The following is a 14,009-nucleotide window of genomic DNA, read 5'->3' as shown; positions in this document are numbered from 1 at the left end:
GCGCACCGGCGGCCCAGCGCGGGAAGGCGCCTGCCCGGGCCTCCGACGCCGGGGGACGCTGGCCCTGCGGGGACGCGGCCGTCCGGACGGAGTGGGGCGGCCCAAGACCGCAGGAGCCCCGGGTCTGGGGAGCCGTGAGCCGCGGGCCCCGCCTCTCTCCCGCACGCCGCCCACCCTCCCCCTGCCACGGGGCTTGCCACTGGCCTTGTTCGTCGCACCGGCTTTCTTGGGCATCTCGGCGCTTAAGGAGAGCCGGGCAGAGGCTCGGAGCCCGCGCCCCGACACTAGCGGCCTCAGCCAGCAGCCCAGCCGCAGCATCCCCGCGGGGAAGCCGGGCAGAAACGAACGGGCGCCGGAAGATCCCTCTGCGCCTGCGCACGTGGGCAGGAGCGGCTCCGCAGGCCCGCGTCTGCGCTCCTGCCCCAGGGCGACCCCTCCCGGCCGGCGGGAGCATGACTCCTCGTCCTCAACAGCAGCCCAGGACCAGGACGGAGAGCTGGGCCTGGACCCTGTAGTGAGGGATGGCCTCCCAGACTCCCCAGGGAGGAAGGCTGTGCTACCGCTGGTCTTCTCTTGCCTCCTGGGAACAGAGGATAGCAGGGAGCACAGTCCATGTGTGGATGGAGCACCTGCTTTGTGCCCGTAGCTGAGGATTCCACAATGTAAGAGAGGAAATACTCTGATGGACGATGTGGCAAGCGATGAAGCGGGGGGCAGGGGTGGGGGTGGGGACCTGCCTGCCGCTGGGTCGGAAGATGGTGGCCTGAACGACGACGGCAGCGGGGCCGAAAGCGGAGAGTGGATCATCTCTGGGGCATTCAGGAGCTGCGGCTGGCGGAGGAGACCTGGGTTTGTAGTCGGCCTCCCCACGACGACCTTTTGAAACATGCCATCTCTCTGCCCGGGAAGTGGGTTTTATAACAGTCTCCCCTCATACTGATGGGAGGCACAGAGGTGAGCTCTCAGTGCACAGCCAGCACCCAGCGACCACTCTGGTGTCCATGAACACCACACAACCATCCCAGAATGACAAGACATTCTCCCACCTCCTGAGATTAGATCAAGGGAGAACAACTGGAGGCCACAAAAAAGGATCAAGCAGCAGAGAGATGGGCAGCACTGATTCTCGAGTTCCAGTGACTCACTCCAAGTGGTGCACTCTTACTTTGTGTTGAATTACCTCCATAAATTAAAGACAAGGTTAAACCTCAATCAGCTAGAACCCTTGTTCCCAGTGTCTTACACTCAACTTTCAGAAGAAAAAGACAAATGACAAAAACCTAAAAGGATAATAGGTATTTATTTATAAAATTCCAGGGGATGTCCCATATCAGTAAACAGTTCCGTTGCTTATCCCTTCTACAGCTACCTTCAGTGACAATCATTGTTCAGTGCAACATACTTGAAAAGCATTTGAAACGCCTCAAATGTCAAAAAAACATTAACCGCCGTACCCAGGGCATGCCATACATCGTAAGGTAGAAGGACATTCCGTAACAGTCACTATAGGGTGTTCGCTGGTTAATCTTTAATCAGAACCACACATTTCATCAATATTCCATTTAGCTGAGGTTTATATCCACAAGATACCAGAGATAGAAAATGTCCCTTCTTCAGCAATTTTGAGACCTCCGCCACCAACACACCTTACTACCTTCTTGAAATATAAAATGAAGTACTATTTTAGATGAAAAATTTTTACGTCCTAATTACTATTATTTAGAAAACCTTAATTCTTTTTAAGTTGTTACTTAAAAGAACTGACTTTTAACCATCTTCCCAAACTATTTGCATATCTTAAACTTAATTACACGTAAGCTTTTTTTTTTTTTAACAAGATAATCACTTTGGAGGGAAAAAGAGAATGTTATTTATATAAAAATTTTGCTTTATAAAAAAGTATACAAATGTTATTCTACCAGATATACTCCCTATCCCCTCCTAATACAGCTGTACCTGTGACATGAGCTGAGGTCAGAAACATGAAACCTATCTTACTTCTTGGTTCTGTAGAACTGTGTAGGTGACAGAAAGTATACTTTTCAGCAGGAGTGATTCTGTTGTCTATCTTTAAAATCTCAAAGTAGTTGTTAGAAAGGTCAGTATTTTATTCAGTTTCCTGTTATGTAAGATTATCGCCACAATGCTGAACTGATGCTGGCTAGCTGGTGGCCCCCAGCAGCGCCGTCTCGACCTCGGGCATTCTCAAGGGCATCCCCCATACAGACACACTGAGTACAATGGTGCAGTTTAGTGATCAAGAATCCAGTCTTAGACTCTACCTTTAGATCCTCTGTTTATGTCACATTATTGTGAATCTGTACAAACTCCATTTATAGTTTTAAATTGTACTACATAACATGACTAATATACTACTATAAAATATCCTTTTTTGTAAATACATAGAGAATGCTCTTGGGCATTTATTAGGCCTACTTCTAGCAATATTCTGAATGCTAACGACCAGATACTTCAAAACTCCAAATATAAGGTCAGTTTTCTTAATTTTCTGAAATTAGTTATGTGAATTAATAGGAATTCTGTAGGAATACTGACCCATCTCATTCCATATAACCTTCAGAATAGATAAGCCTGTAAGTCCAACTCACCTAAACTTCACAACAGTTAAAACTACGACAATAACAACAACAATGAAACCAGCTGTCTGAAACTAGAATCTTTCTATAAAACTGCGGAAAGATCATGAGTCAGCTGATTTATGAAATTATACAAGGTAAAGCTGAAAGCTGCATTTATTTTTTTAAACACTTATGCCCAGTTTTCTTTTCCTCTAAGGTTATAAGAAAATGTAAAATTCCTTTTAAACCATGCACAGCCTTAAATCAACATTCTTCATATCCTCTAAGAAACTAAAATGTTTCTTATAAATATTATAAATATTCATGACACTGAAACTATTTTTTGTGGCCAGTTTTTTATGCCTTTGAGACTAGATGGTATGCTACTATTTAGCCAAAATGTCCAGAATGCTGAATTATGTATAAAATATTATTTCTGGTATCTGTCCATCCTCTATTGATGTGCCATTATTATTGCCGGGAGAACTGAAAAAGAAAAAAACAGTCTTGCTAGCAGTAGGTGTCTCATGCATGACTTTCTTCAATCCTTTTGTGCCATAGTGGGAGTCTGGACCCTAAATGAGAACAAAAGGTTCATTAGTAATTTTCATTTCATAAGCACTCAATTTAATGTGGTGCTTTAATTAGATTAATGACCTATTATATTGCATTATAATCCTTGTATGAAATTTTATGCTAAGCCATGTCATGAAAAATAAAGTTTTTGCTACAAAGTCAGTTAATTAGTAAAAATACTGAATGCAGAAGTCAGCTTTTAGGCAACAGTGAACGGTTTTAAGAAAATAATTATTTTATTTTCTGTCAAACATTCAAACTCCTACTCAAGCAAAGGGCTACTTCTTGTGAAGAACATTTCTGAGCAGAGCTGTGCTGAGAAGCACTAGAGCACTCTAACTCCCAGCCTCCTTCCTTCCCCTCTTCCTAAAGGCTTTATTGTCAGGTACTCTCACTGTCTCTGGAAGACTGCTCTGTAACAAGAGGAAACCCACCAGTTCACCCTCTGGAACATTCTAGAAGACTTACTTTGAGTGTCGCGCATGCCGTGTAGCACACGTTGGGCAGGATCTCTATGGGTTCTTTGAACATGACCCTGAACGTGTTAGCAGTCCCGTCACAACTGAATCCAGTATCGTTCTGTCCCAGAGTTTGTTTCTTTTCATATTCAATGATCTGTAAGTTTTCAAAGAGAAGGTACACCTCAGTTACATCACCTGATGCCAGGGTTCACAGAAAGGAGTACGGAGCCCTGAGGAACAGTGACGCAGTGTCCCTGTGTGATTCTTCTGTACTTACCGCGAACCCACCCGCTCCCCACAAGACGTCTCTAATAGGTTGTCAAGGGCAGGGGGATGCCAGCTAACTGGGGCCGGGCCTGGTCAGAGGGGTTTCCACAGAAGACACAGGGCTCGGGAGACTGCTTTTTAGAGCATCTGGATTTTATTATTTATTTATTTATTTTTAAAGATTTTGTTTGACAGAGAGAGATCACAAGTAGGCAGAGAGGCAGGCAGAGAGAGAGGAGGAAGCAGGCTCCCTGCTGAGCAGAGAGCCCGATGCGGGGCTCGATCCCAGGACCCTGAGATCATGACCCGAGCTGAAGGCAGAGGCTTTAACCTACTGAGCCACCCAGGCACCCTGAGCATCTGGATTTTAGACACTGAGGAAAATGGGCCTTGACTCCTTGCTAGCCTGTGTCTTGCCACTAGAAAATTCCCTCAGCATTTCCTCTGTTATTTGCTGAGATTAAAATGACCTGAAATTCGGGTATGCAGATATTGAAAAGGTGAACATCGTGTGTTTTCGATTTAGCTCCATACTCGGCGCCAGGCCGCAGGGACACCCTCTCACGAAGCTTCTGGCACCGGCCGTGTGCGCGGGGACGCTTCAGCGCGGCGCCGGCAGCAAGCGCCCATGGAGGGCGAAGCGGCTCGACGGAGGACGATTTTACTCCGTAGCGAAGGGGTGAGGCTGCACAGAGGAGTTTTAAAAGCTCCAGTCAGAGCTTCCCAGGACACAAAGCCCGTGCGAGGGAATAGGCCGCGCAGAGGCGGAGGCTCGCAGACCCGCCTTTTCACACCCATGAGACAAAAACAGGGCAGTGGTCACCTCCGCAGGGACAGTGACTGGAAAGCTCACAAGGGGTCCCCGGGGAAGCTCTAAGGCCCTGTTCCTTGATCTGGCTGCCGGCTGCACGAGTGTAGTCAGTGTGTGACAAGCAAGCCACATGTGCCACTTAGAATCAGACATGTACTTTCCTAAATGCCCCGCACGGTTCCATATAGAACTTAAACCCGGGGCGCCTGGGTGGCTCCGTCGATTGGGTGACTGCCTTCAGCTCAGGTCACGATCCCGAGGTCCTGGGACTCAGTCCCCCATCGGGCTCCCTGCTCACTGGGGAGCCTGCCTCTCCCCATGCTTGTGTGTGCTCTCTCTCTCTGTCAAATAAATAAAATCCTTAAAAAAGAAAACAAAGCAAAACAACATGGAAAACCGTGGCAGGCTGGTGTCCCCCCCACAGCAGACCCCTGCACTTCTCTGAGCAGTCACACTGGTTCACTGAGAGGAACACTTGCTTCGCCTTCTCCCTAAGGCTGCGGGGAGAATGCCATTAGAAACTGTACGGCGGGCACCACGGCTGCCACAGCAAGACAAGGAAACTGAGGCTGGGAGACGCTGCCTGACTTGGGCCACCATCACACCTCGAGGTGGAGCTAACACGCAAACCCACAAGGGTCTACCCGCTGCTACATTTGGAGGGTGTGTGATGCCAGCCCCTGGGAAGAAAATAAAGACAAGTCCGATTTCCATTCATTTTACTCAGTTTTTATATTTCTCCCTTTCAACAGACCTACATCCCTGATGCCTTCTCTCAGGCCTGCAGATGACAGAGCCTGCTAAAGTGGGTTCCCGGATCCTACTGGGATGGGATCTTAACATCCCCTCGGATGTGAAGTGAAACAGGAAGTACCTGTGAAAAGCTTTTGTACCCCTCTGAGGTTTGCTGTGGTTTTACTGCACTTAAAACGGTAAAAATAAAATTTTCTAACCTTTAAAATCTTTCCAATTTCAGTGGGTTTTGAAAGTATTTGTTAAAAATATTAAAAATGTCACCTTCTGGGGTGCCTGGGTGACTCAGTCAGTTAAGCACCTGCCTTCGGCTCAGGGTCCTGGGATCAAGCCCTGCACCAGGCTCCCTGTTCAACAGAGTCTGCTTCTCCCTCTGCCCCTCCCCCTATTCATGCTCTCTCTCAAATAAATAAAATCTTTCAAAAAAAAAGCCACCTTCTAGTTGGTTTGTAACAAGTAACAAAATGGCGCAAGTAGTGTAAATTTATCAGCTGATTCTTTATTTATTTAACCAATCTCCATACCCAAGGAGGAACTCGAACGCATAGCCCCCAGAATCAAGAGGTGTATATTCTACAGACTCAAGCCAGCTGGGGACCCATCAGCTGAAATTTTTTAATTAATTCATTTAGTTAGTTAGTTAGTTATTTGAGAGACAAACAGAATGAGCAGGAAGGACAGCAGACTCCGCACTGAGCACCGAGCCCAACATGGGGCTCCCTCTCACGATCCGAGCCAAAACCCAGACTTGGGGCCTGACGGACTGCAGCCGCCGAGCGCCCCAGCTGAAGTTCAAGGGGACTGCGGCAGACAGGATTAGACAACGAGCACGATGTCGTGAGCAGGGCCAGCAACGCGGCTCTTCCCTCGGATGCCGCGGTCTTTGTGAGGCAGTGAGGCATCTTTTTCAACCGTCATCAAATCAGATGTTTGAACTGATCCGTATTTTGAAAACTAATGATGTATTTTGAACACAAAGTTCACCAAGGTTTTTACTATTAAAATAATATATTAACAACATTTCAGAGAAGGCAGTTATTTTCTACTGATATAAGTTTTTAAACACTGTTTACTTCCTTTTCTCATTTCTATTTTTCTTTTAACTTATGCAAAATGTCAAAGTACAGTATGCGCAGTAAATACAAATCCAGTGTAGATGTGTTTCAAAAACAATTTTACTAACTGGACAGCAGGAGAACACTGGTTTACTGAAAGAGAATGCGAAAGGTATTTAACTTTCTACCAGATTAAGAACTGGGGTGGAGAAGATCTAAAGCATGAGGCAGGGTCTAGTCAGACAATCAGAGATCAGAAGGTGTTCATAGTAGTTCTGAGAAATTAAACAGTTTCAAGCCCTGGAGTTCGAAGTGCCACGGAAAAAGCCGGTGGGTATTTTAAGACAATGCACAGCAGGAATGACCCACAGAAGTGCTTCCTAGAGAAAGGAGCGCTCCTTCGATGCTAATGCTTCTAGGAAAGACCCCAGGACCCCGATTCTCTGAAACCACTCTTGATCAGTTGCAAAAGAGAACTTTCTAGGCTTTCTGATGCCTTTGATAATTATATTGAAATCTGGTTTGTCAAAATGAGATCTTACTGTAAAAATACGCTTGTTACATTTCAATTATATAGTGAGGTAGAAAGTGTACCTGTATATTCACTTGATAATCCGTGGGACCATGAATAGATCCGTATAAACCAAATCCGACTACAGAGATTCTTCTATTAACTGTGAACCTGAGAATGAAATCAGATATAAAATAGACATATAATTCAGTGAATGTTCATATTCTGAAGGCTCATAAAACTTCTAAGTGTTACCTGGAATAACTAACATTGCTCATAAAAAGGCAAACTGTCATAAATGTGATCTCCTTGGAGGTGTTATCTGTTTACTAAAAAACTCTTTCTAGAGTAAATTTTAACTTAAGTAACTTAAGTAGAACTTGTGTTCTGTACTGTACATTTCTGACGGTCAAATAGCCACTTTTACTGTAATGATAATTTTAATGATGTATTAGTCCAAATACATGTGCCCACCTCCTTCATGAACACAAATGTGTGAGTCATCAGGCCTGAAGCCCAGCGGCCCGAACTAGAAAACTTCTTGGCAGGATGAACACTTACTCAAGGCCTGTCAGACTTGGGCACCGGGCCTGGCACCAGGGAAACAATGGTCAGCAAGCTTGTCTACCCACACTGCACCTGTGGCCTAACAGAGGACGCCAGTAACAGGCAAGTAAGCGAAGGACTCAGTCGGTAAGTCCAGGTCGGGCGCAGAGCCGTGAAGGAAGAGGCTGCCGTTCCCAGAACACGGAGGTGCAGTGTGGGGTCAGGACCCGATTGACGCAGGTGGATCGGAATGAGATCTTCCACAACAATTACCAAGTCCAGTTCGGTCATAACAGTTAAAAAACAGACCCACCTTACTCCATTTTATGAATGTACAAAAACTGACAGGAAGTACTAACAGCCCCGAAAGACCCTATGACCAGCGGTCATCGGTGACATAAAGCAGGGCCCCTCGGCCTCTTCTGTAGCAACGTCACTGCTTACTACTCCCACACACCGAGTCCTTCCCCAGCCAGATGCAGGGCTTCGAGATTTTACATTATTTCCTTTAATCATTGTAACAGCTCTATAAACTCAGTAACGCAGGACTGTTTTTATTATCCTCAGTGTGGACGGTTGAAGAAACTGAGGTTTAGAGAAATTAACTTGCTGGGTCACAAAGTGTGGCATAGCTGGGGGGCTGCAGACCTGCTTGGGCCAAAACGCCTGTGCTCTTACCCACTATAGTCCAGGGCAAAGACTGTCTCAGGAGTTTTAAATATATCGTTGATAACACAGGTTTTTTTCTTATTTTAAAAATGTAGGGGCGCCTGGGTGGCTCAGTTGTTAAGCTCAGGCCATGATCCCAGCATCCTGGGATAGAGTCCCTCATGAGGCTCCCTGCTCAGCAGGAAGCCTGCTTTTCCCCCTCCTACTCCCCCTGCTGGTGTTCCCTGTCTCTTTCTCCATCAAATAAATAAATAAAATCTTTAAAAAAAAAAAATGGTAATATATTCTCTGTAAAAAAAAAATAGAAAATGCAGCTAAACAAAGACAATTTTAAAGCATCACTAAATCTACGACCCAGAGAGAGGCCCCACTTATCCTTTGGTGCATTCTCTTTCTAGACTTTTGGTTCTGTTTTCTAACAATGGGAAAGTAAGACTTGTTTTCTATGAACACGTTGCTTTAAAAAATCATCTCGGGACACACACACACACACACACACACACACACACACACACATATGTATTTTTTACAACTTTTCATTTAAAAAGCTAAATAATTACTACTGGTCCACTACATTTAACTACTTTCTCATTGTTGGATAATCTAGGTTACTCCCAATTTTGTTATTATAAAACAGTGCCATCATGAATAGTCTTGCAGGACTTTAATTATGTCCCTAGTATAAATTCCTAGAAGTATAACTGCTAAGAAAAATGAAAGGCATATTCTTAAAGCTTTAGATTAACATTATCAAATTGCTTCCCAGGAAGACTAGCACACTTTCCACCCCACAGGGAACAAAGATTGATTCTATCTCAGGCTAGCAGTGCTGAGTGAGTCTATTTATATTTCTTTGATTACTAATGAGTTAAAACATTTGCTCATATGCTTACCATTATTGGATTTTCTCTTTAATGAAATAAAAGAGATTTTTCTCTGCTGATGAGTGTCTTTTTCATGTGGATTTGAAAGGCCATGTTATATAGCTGTGCTTTGTCAGTAAACATCCACTATGGAAAGTAGCCTGTTTGTCATTTATTTATTAACTTCATGGTGGCTTTGGAAGTAAAAATGCTGTATTATCTGTAGTCAAATTATATGATCTCCGCCAAGTTCAAAGAAGCCTATCTCACCCCACTGTAACATTCATCTCCTCTAGCACTGTCATGATTTCATTTTTTTAATGTTAAAATTGAACTTCATGCAGACAGTGCTAGACGGGATCAGAAAGGATCTAACTTGATTTTCCCAGAGGTTAATCCTTTCTTCCCTTTCTAAATTTCCTCCCTTATATTCTAAATGCTCATCTACGTCAGGCTGGTTTCTGAACGCTCTAGTGTGTTCCATACAGCACTTATTTCAGCATTATAATACTTCTCACATTCGATCCATGCTGCTCTTTTAAAGAGAGATACATTTAGTCTTCCAAGTCCACTTTAGAATAGTTTTGCAAACCACTCCTCCGTACCAAACACACGCAACTTCTGAAAGGAACTGCACACACAGGGTTAATCTGGAAAGACGCGGATTCCAGTCCAAGTTCTCCAATTTTTCATAAAGGTAGTCGACTGTGTGTTTCTTAGGATTTATTCCTGCTCCTTTATGTTGTCACTGTAAGTGATACGTTTTTTATTTAATATTTCAACCGAAAATCTAAATATTTTTCAAATTTTGTCTTTTTATGGTGGCAAACTACACAACAAAACATACCACCTCAGCCATTTTTTAAGTGCTCAGCGGCACTGAGCACACTCAACCCTTGCCACCGTCCATCTCTGTAGCTGAATTCTGAGGACACGTAGGAATGCCACTGGCTCTTGCATACACCTTTCACAAGTGGTCACTATTCTCTTTCACTGGTTCCAACAGATTTTTACTGATCCTGAGATTATCCAGACGGATCCCTTGTTCTCAAAATGAGTCCGGTCCTCAAGAAGGCCAAGCTCTGTTTGCACCAAGGTGTAGAGTCAATACTGGCAGGGAACCAGGGGCACCAGATTAACTGCAATGCTTAGCATAGTCTCCCAAAACAAAGAATCCCAATCAACTTTCAAGTGTCCTATCAGAATTCATGCAGGTTAAAAACTCATTTATAACTACATGAGTTCAACCTAATTCTACCTAATTCCTAATTTATTTATAAATAAACAAACCAAACATTTTTTGTCATCGTTGTCATAAAGCAAGATCAATTCTGCAGAGAGGATGTCTTTTGCCTGTGCAAAGAATGGAATTAGGGCATTATAACCAGTCCTCTGTTCTCTTTGCAAAGTGGGGTCCCCAAGTCCTTAGCATCACTCAGTGCTTCAACACAAACCAAAGATTTTTTTGTGACAATTTTTATATTCACTGACCTTTACAAGAGGTGATCAATATAGAGCAGAAATATTATATAGTTAATTCTTGTATTTGTAGTAATCATATTCTATAAAGTTGCACAAATACTAAACCATTGCTCCTGGTGGGGGGGGGGGCATGTGTACACACACATACACTCACACACACCTCACATGCGTTATAATCCTAAAAACAGCTCATCATAGTATATTCCATTTTATTTTACAAAAGAGAAAACAAAGGTTCAGAAGTGTTCCGTGACGTGCCTGAGGTCCCCCACCAACAGGTGCAGAGTTAGGGTTCACATGGCCCAGAGCCTGTCCTGCAGGACCCTGCACGGCCCTCTTCTATCTCCATTCGCACAGGATAGAGAAAATAAGGCACAGAGCATCTCCTTGTGTGACCTCACATAGGAACACAGTCCCCCAGCCCCAAAAAACTCTCCTGTGACTTAAGAAAGCACCTCAAGTTCTGATATGGGGAGTATAAATAAGTTTTAGAGAGTCAGCAAGTTGCAAATCTAAAAACAAAATAATAGGAGTGACCGTATTTTGTTTTATTTGAAACCTTTAAAAAAAATGACACGATCAGCAGCAACACCGCTCCTGGTTTTAGACACATCAGGATGCTACACCTGTCCCCCACCAGCGTAGTGGTCTCAGCACGCTGGTGTGCACGCGCACTGCCTGCTTCTGTCTGTACAGTGCCCACACACCAAAGCACGGCTTTTACTTGATCTCGGTTATGGTTACTGCTCCATTACAACTAGGTCATCATGGCAATTAAAAGCAATGTGTGAAGCATATGGTCTATGAATTTCATCAGTTTAGTAAAGAGGGAATATAAAATATTTTATTATAAAAAAGAACTGGTACTAACATAGATAATATCATCTGCAAATAATGAAAAAGACTTCTTCCTTTCCATTATTCAAGGCTCTAATTTCCTTACTCTTTATGACAATCATAAAAAAATCCCATCACCCAGAATTATAATACTGCTGAGACCCAGAAAGGCTGGCCAGCATTGCTCTCTTGAGGTTTTGACAGTCTACCATGTGAAAGAATTTTTCTAGACCAAGTCTATGAACAGTTATATCTGGAATGAAGGTGAGATTTTATCAAGTCTTTCTGACACCTACTGAAACAATTATATTCCTTTTTTTCTTTGGTCTGCTACTGTGGTTAATGGGTATTTAATGTATTTTATAATACTGAGCATTTTTTCAATCTTCACATACACCCTGTTAGCTCATACAGTACTGTTTTTTCTGAGGTACTGCTAGATTCAAGACACTGGTATCTTATACAGAAGTTCTTCTGTAGCAATGAGACTGACCTAGAAATGTTTCTGTCTCATCAGACTCCTGTATAAGGGTTATGCTTCTTTTAATAATTACCCAAGAAGTACTTTCTTCTTTTAAGCCTCAAGGAAATGACCTATTCCTTGAAGGTTTGATAAAACTCACCTGTAAAAACCACCTTGTGAAGGGACAGTTCTTTGATAACTTTTAATTCCTTCCACTGGTAATTGGTCTATTCAGGCTTTCTTCTCCAGTCAATTCTGATAATTTATATTTGCCTATAAAATGATCCATTCCATCGAGATGTTCAATTTATTAGCACAGATTAAACTCAGAAGTAAAATAAAGACTGCCTTAGTATATGATTATATTATATCCCCACTATTATTCCTAAATGTGTGTTTTCTTCCTTTACCATTTTTGAGGTTTATTTATTTTGATTTTTTTAAGAAACCAGTTTATGGATTTCTTAATTCTACTGTTTTAAATTCATTAATTTCTACATTTTTCCATTTCCCTTCTCTTTTCTATTTTTTGTGGCTATTCATTTTCTAGCTACTTGAGCTGAATGCTTAAAATTATTTATTTCTACCCTAATTTTATTAAAAGAAGGTTATTATTACTGTCCTTTTGTGTGACACTTTTGCCTCATCTCATAAATTTTCCTATATAATATTCTCATTGTGAATGATTATTAAGTAGTCCACAAATGCATTTCCATTTTCACCCAATAATTAATGAGTCCTCCCCCTCAGAATTCTATCTTTTAACAAACTTATTATTAGTTCCTCATTTGATACTAAAGTGCCATCACCTAAGTAAAAATCCATTTTACGAAAACAGGTACTCACTCTATTTTGATATTTAACCTAAAGAAAACACAACAGAGCAAAGATAAATTCCTCCACAGGTTTATATCCACGTGTCTTTCAGGACTCTGATTTTTTCCCCCATTCAAGCTTTTGTGACCGCCCATGCAAAGGGAGCGCTCAGGCTAGACGCCCTAAGAGCAAGGGTTTGCTTAATGAAGGTGCGGAGTCCGCTGCCCAGCAGTGGCCATCCGAACAGAGCCCAGGCCGCAGAAGCCCACCCCAAACCTTTCTACCTTCACTCGCTTCCCGAGAGGTCCTCGCAGTCCCGGTCCAGCGAGGAGACAGCTGTATCCCCCTGACTCTGGACCGCGGATCACACACAGTGGCAAACAAAACCCGGTCAGCGATCTGCAGTGGGAGCCGCGCACCGGCCCCTGCACGAGGCAGCTACCTGATGCGGTCGCTGGTCCCGCTGTAGCCCCAGCGGCTCTCCACCTGCTGGAACCTGTTGATGCAGCACTCCTTGCCCCGCAGGCAGCACCGCGGCCGGTCGATGTATTCCACCCGGGGCTTAGGATTGACGGTGAAATGAAGAAAGAGATTGACCACTTCGCGGTCGGACAGAATCCCAGACTGAGCGGGACCTGCAGAGAGAAAGACAGAGCCTCAGGAAAAGCGCCTGGACTTCAATTCCTAACCCTCTAATACTTCACATGACAACGTGAATGCAAATCTAGAGAACGTAAAGTAACAGAGAAGTAGAGACATTCTGGTTATGTATTCGAAGATTTCTAAATGCGCTTGAGGTTACTCTAGTGGAACATAACCGTTAATAGCGCTCCCTCTCTAATAAATAAATAAATCTTTAAAAACAACAACAAACAAAATCTTCCACAAAGAACTCTAGATCCTCACTGGTGAATTTTCCTAAACACTTAAGGAAAAAAAAAACCACCAATCCTACACAAACTCTTAAACACTGAAAAAAGAAACATCCGTAACTTTTGTATGCGACCAGTAGAAACTTGGTAATCAAAATTCCACAATTTCATTCCAAGAAAGGAAAGTTATAGACTAATTTCTCTGATGAAGTAGCCATAAAAATATTTTTAAAAGTTTAGCAAATTAGGGGTGCCTGAGTGGCGCAGTGGATTAAGCCTCTGCCTTCGGCTCAGGTCATGATCCCGGGGTCCTGGGATTAACTCCTGGGATTGAGCATCGTGCTCTCTGCTCAGCAGGGAGCCTGCTTCCCTTCCTCTCTCTCTCTCTCTGCCTGCCTCTCTGCCTACTTGTGATCTCTGTCAAATAAATAAATAAAATCTTTAAAAA

General features: G+C 43.4%; 2 protein-coding genes across 4 annotated transcripts in view; both read right to left on the bottom strand.

Moving 5' to 3' along the window:
• Positions 1-364, bottom strand: part of C13H15orf40 (chromosome 13 C15orf40 homolog) — a 43,942-nt gene extending 43,578 nt beyond the window's left edge. For both annotated transcript variants that reach the window (XM_059371474.1, XM_059371473.1), the window contains exon 1: positions 205-364. In XM_059371474.1, the coding sequence (XP_059227457.1) occupies positions 205-318 (114 nt within the window). In that variant the 5' untranslated portion in view covers positions 319-364. The remainder of the gene's footprint in view (positions 1-204) is intronic.
• Positions 365-1,281: 917 nt separating this feature from the next.
• Positions 1,282-14,009, bottom strand: part of BTBD1 (BTB domain containing 1) — a 39,875-nt gene continuing 27,147 nt past the window's right edge. Inside the window, exons 5-8 of one of the 2 annotated variants that reach the window (XM_059371471.1) lie at positions 13,132-13,324; positions 7,097-7,184; positions 3,624-3,770; positions 1,282-3,154 (exon numbers count right to left, since the gene is read on the bottom strand). In XM_059371471.1, coding sequence (XP_059227454.1) covers positions 2,996-3,154; positions 3,624-3,770; positions 7,097-7,184; positions 13,132-13,324 — 587 coding nt within the window. In that variant the 3' untranslated portion in view covers positions 1,282-2,995. Of the gene's footprint in view, positions 3,155-3,623; positions 3,771-7,096; positions 7,185-13,131; positions 13,325-14,009 lie in introns of those variants that run through there. The other variant, XM_059371472.1, reaches the window with a different exon arrangement.

This window comes from Mustela nigripes, chromosome 13 (genome assembly GCF_022355385.1).
Source record: "Mustela nigripes isolate SB6536 chromosome 13, MUSNIG.SB6536, whole genome shotgun sequence".
Taxonomy (NCBI): Eukaryota; Metazoa; Chordata; class Mammalia; order Carnivora; family Mustelidae; genus Mustela; species Mustela nigripes.
The sequence above is the reverse complement of the archived record's forward strand: the minus strand, read 5'-3'. Positions and strand labels throughout refer to the sequence as shown.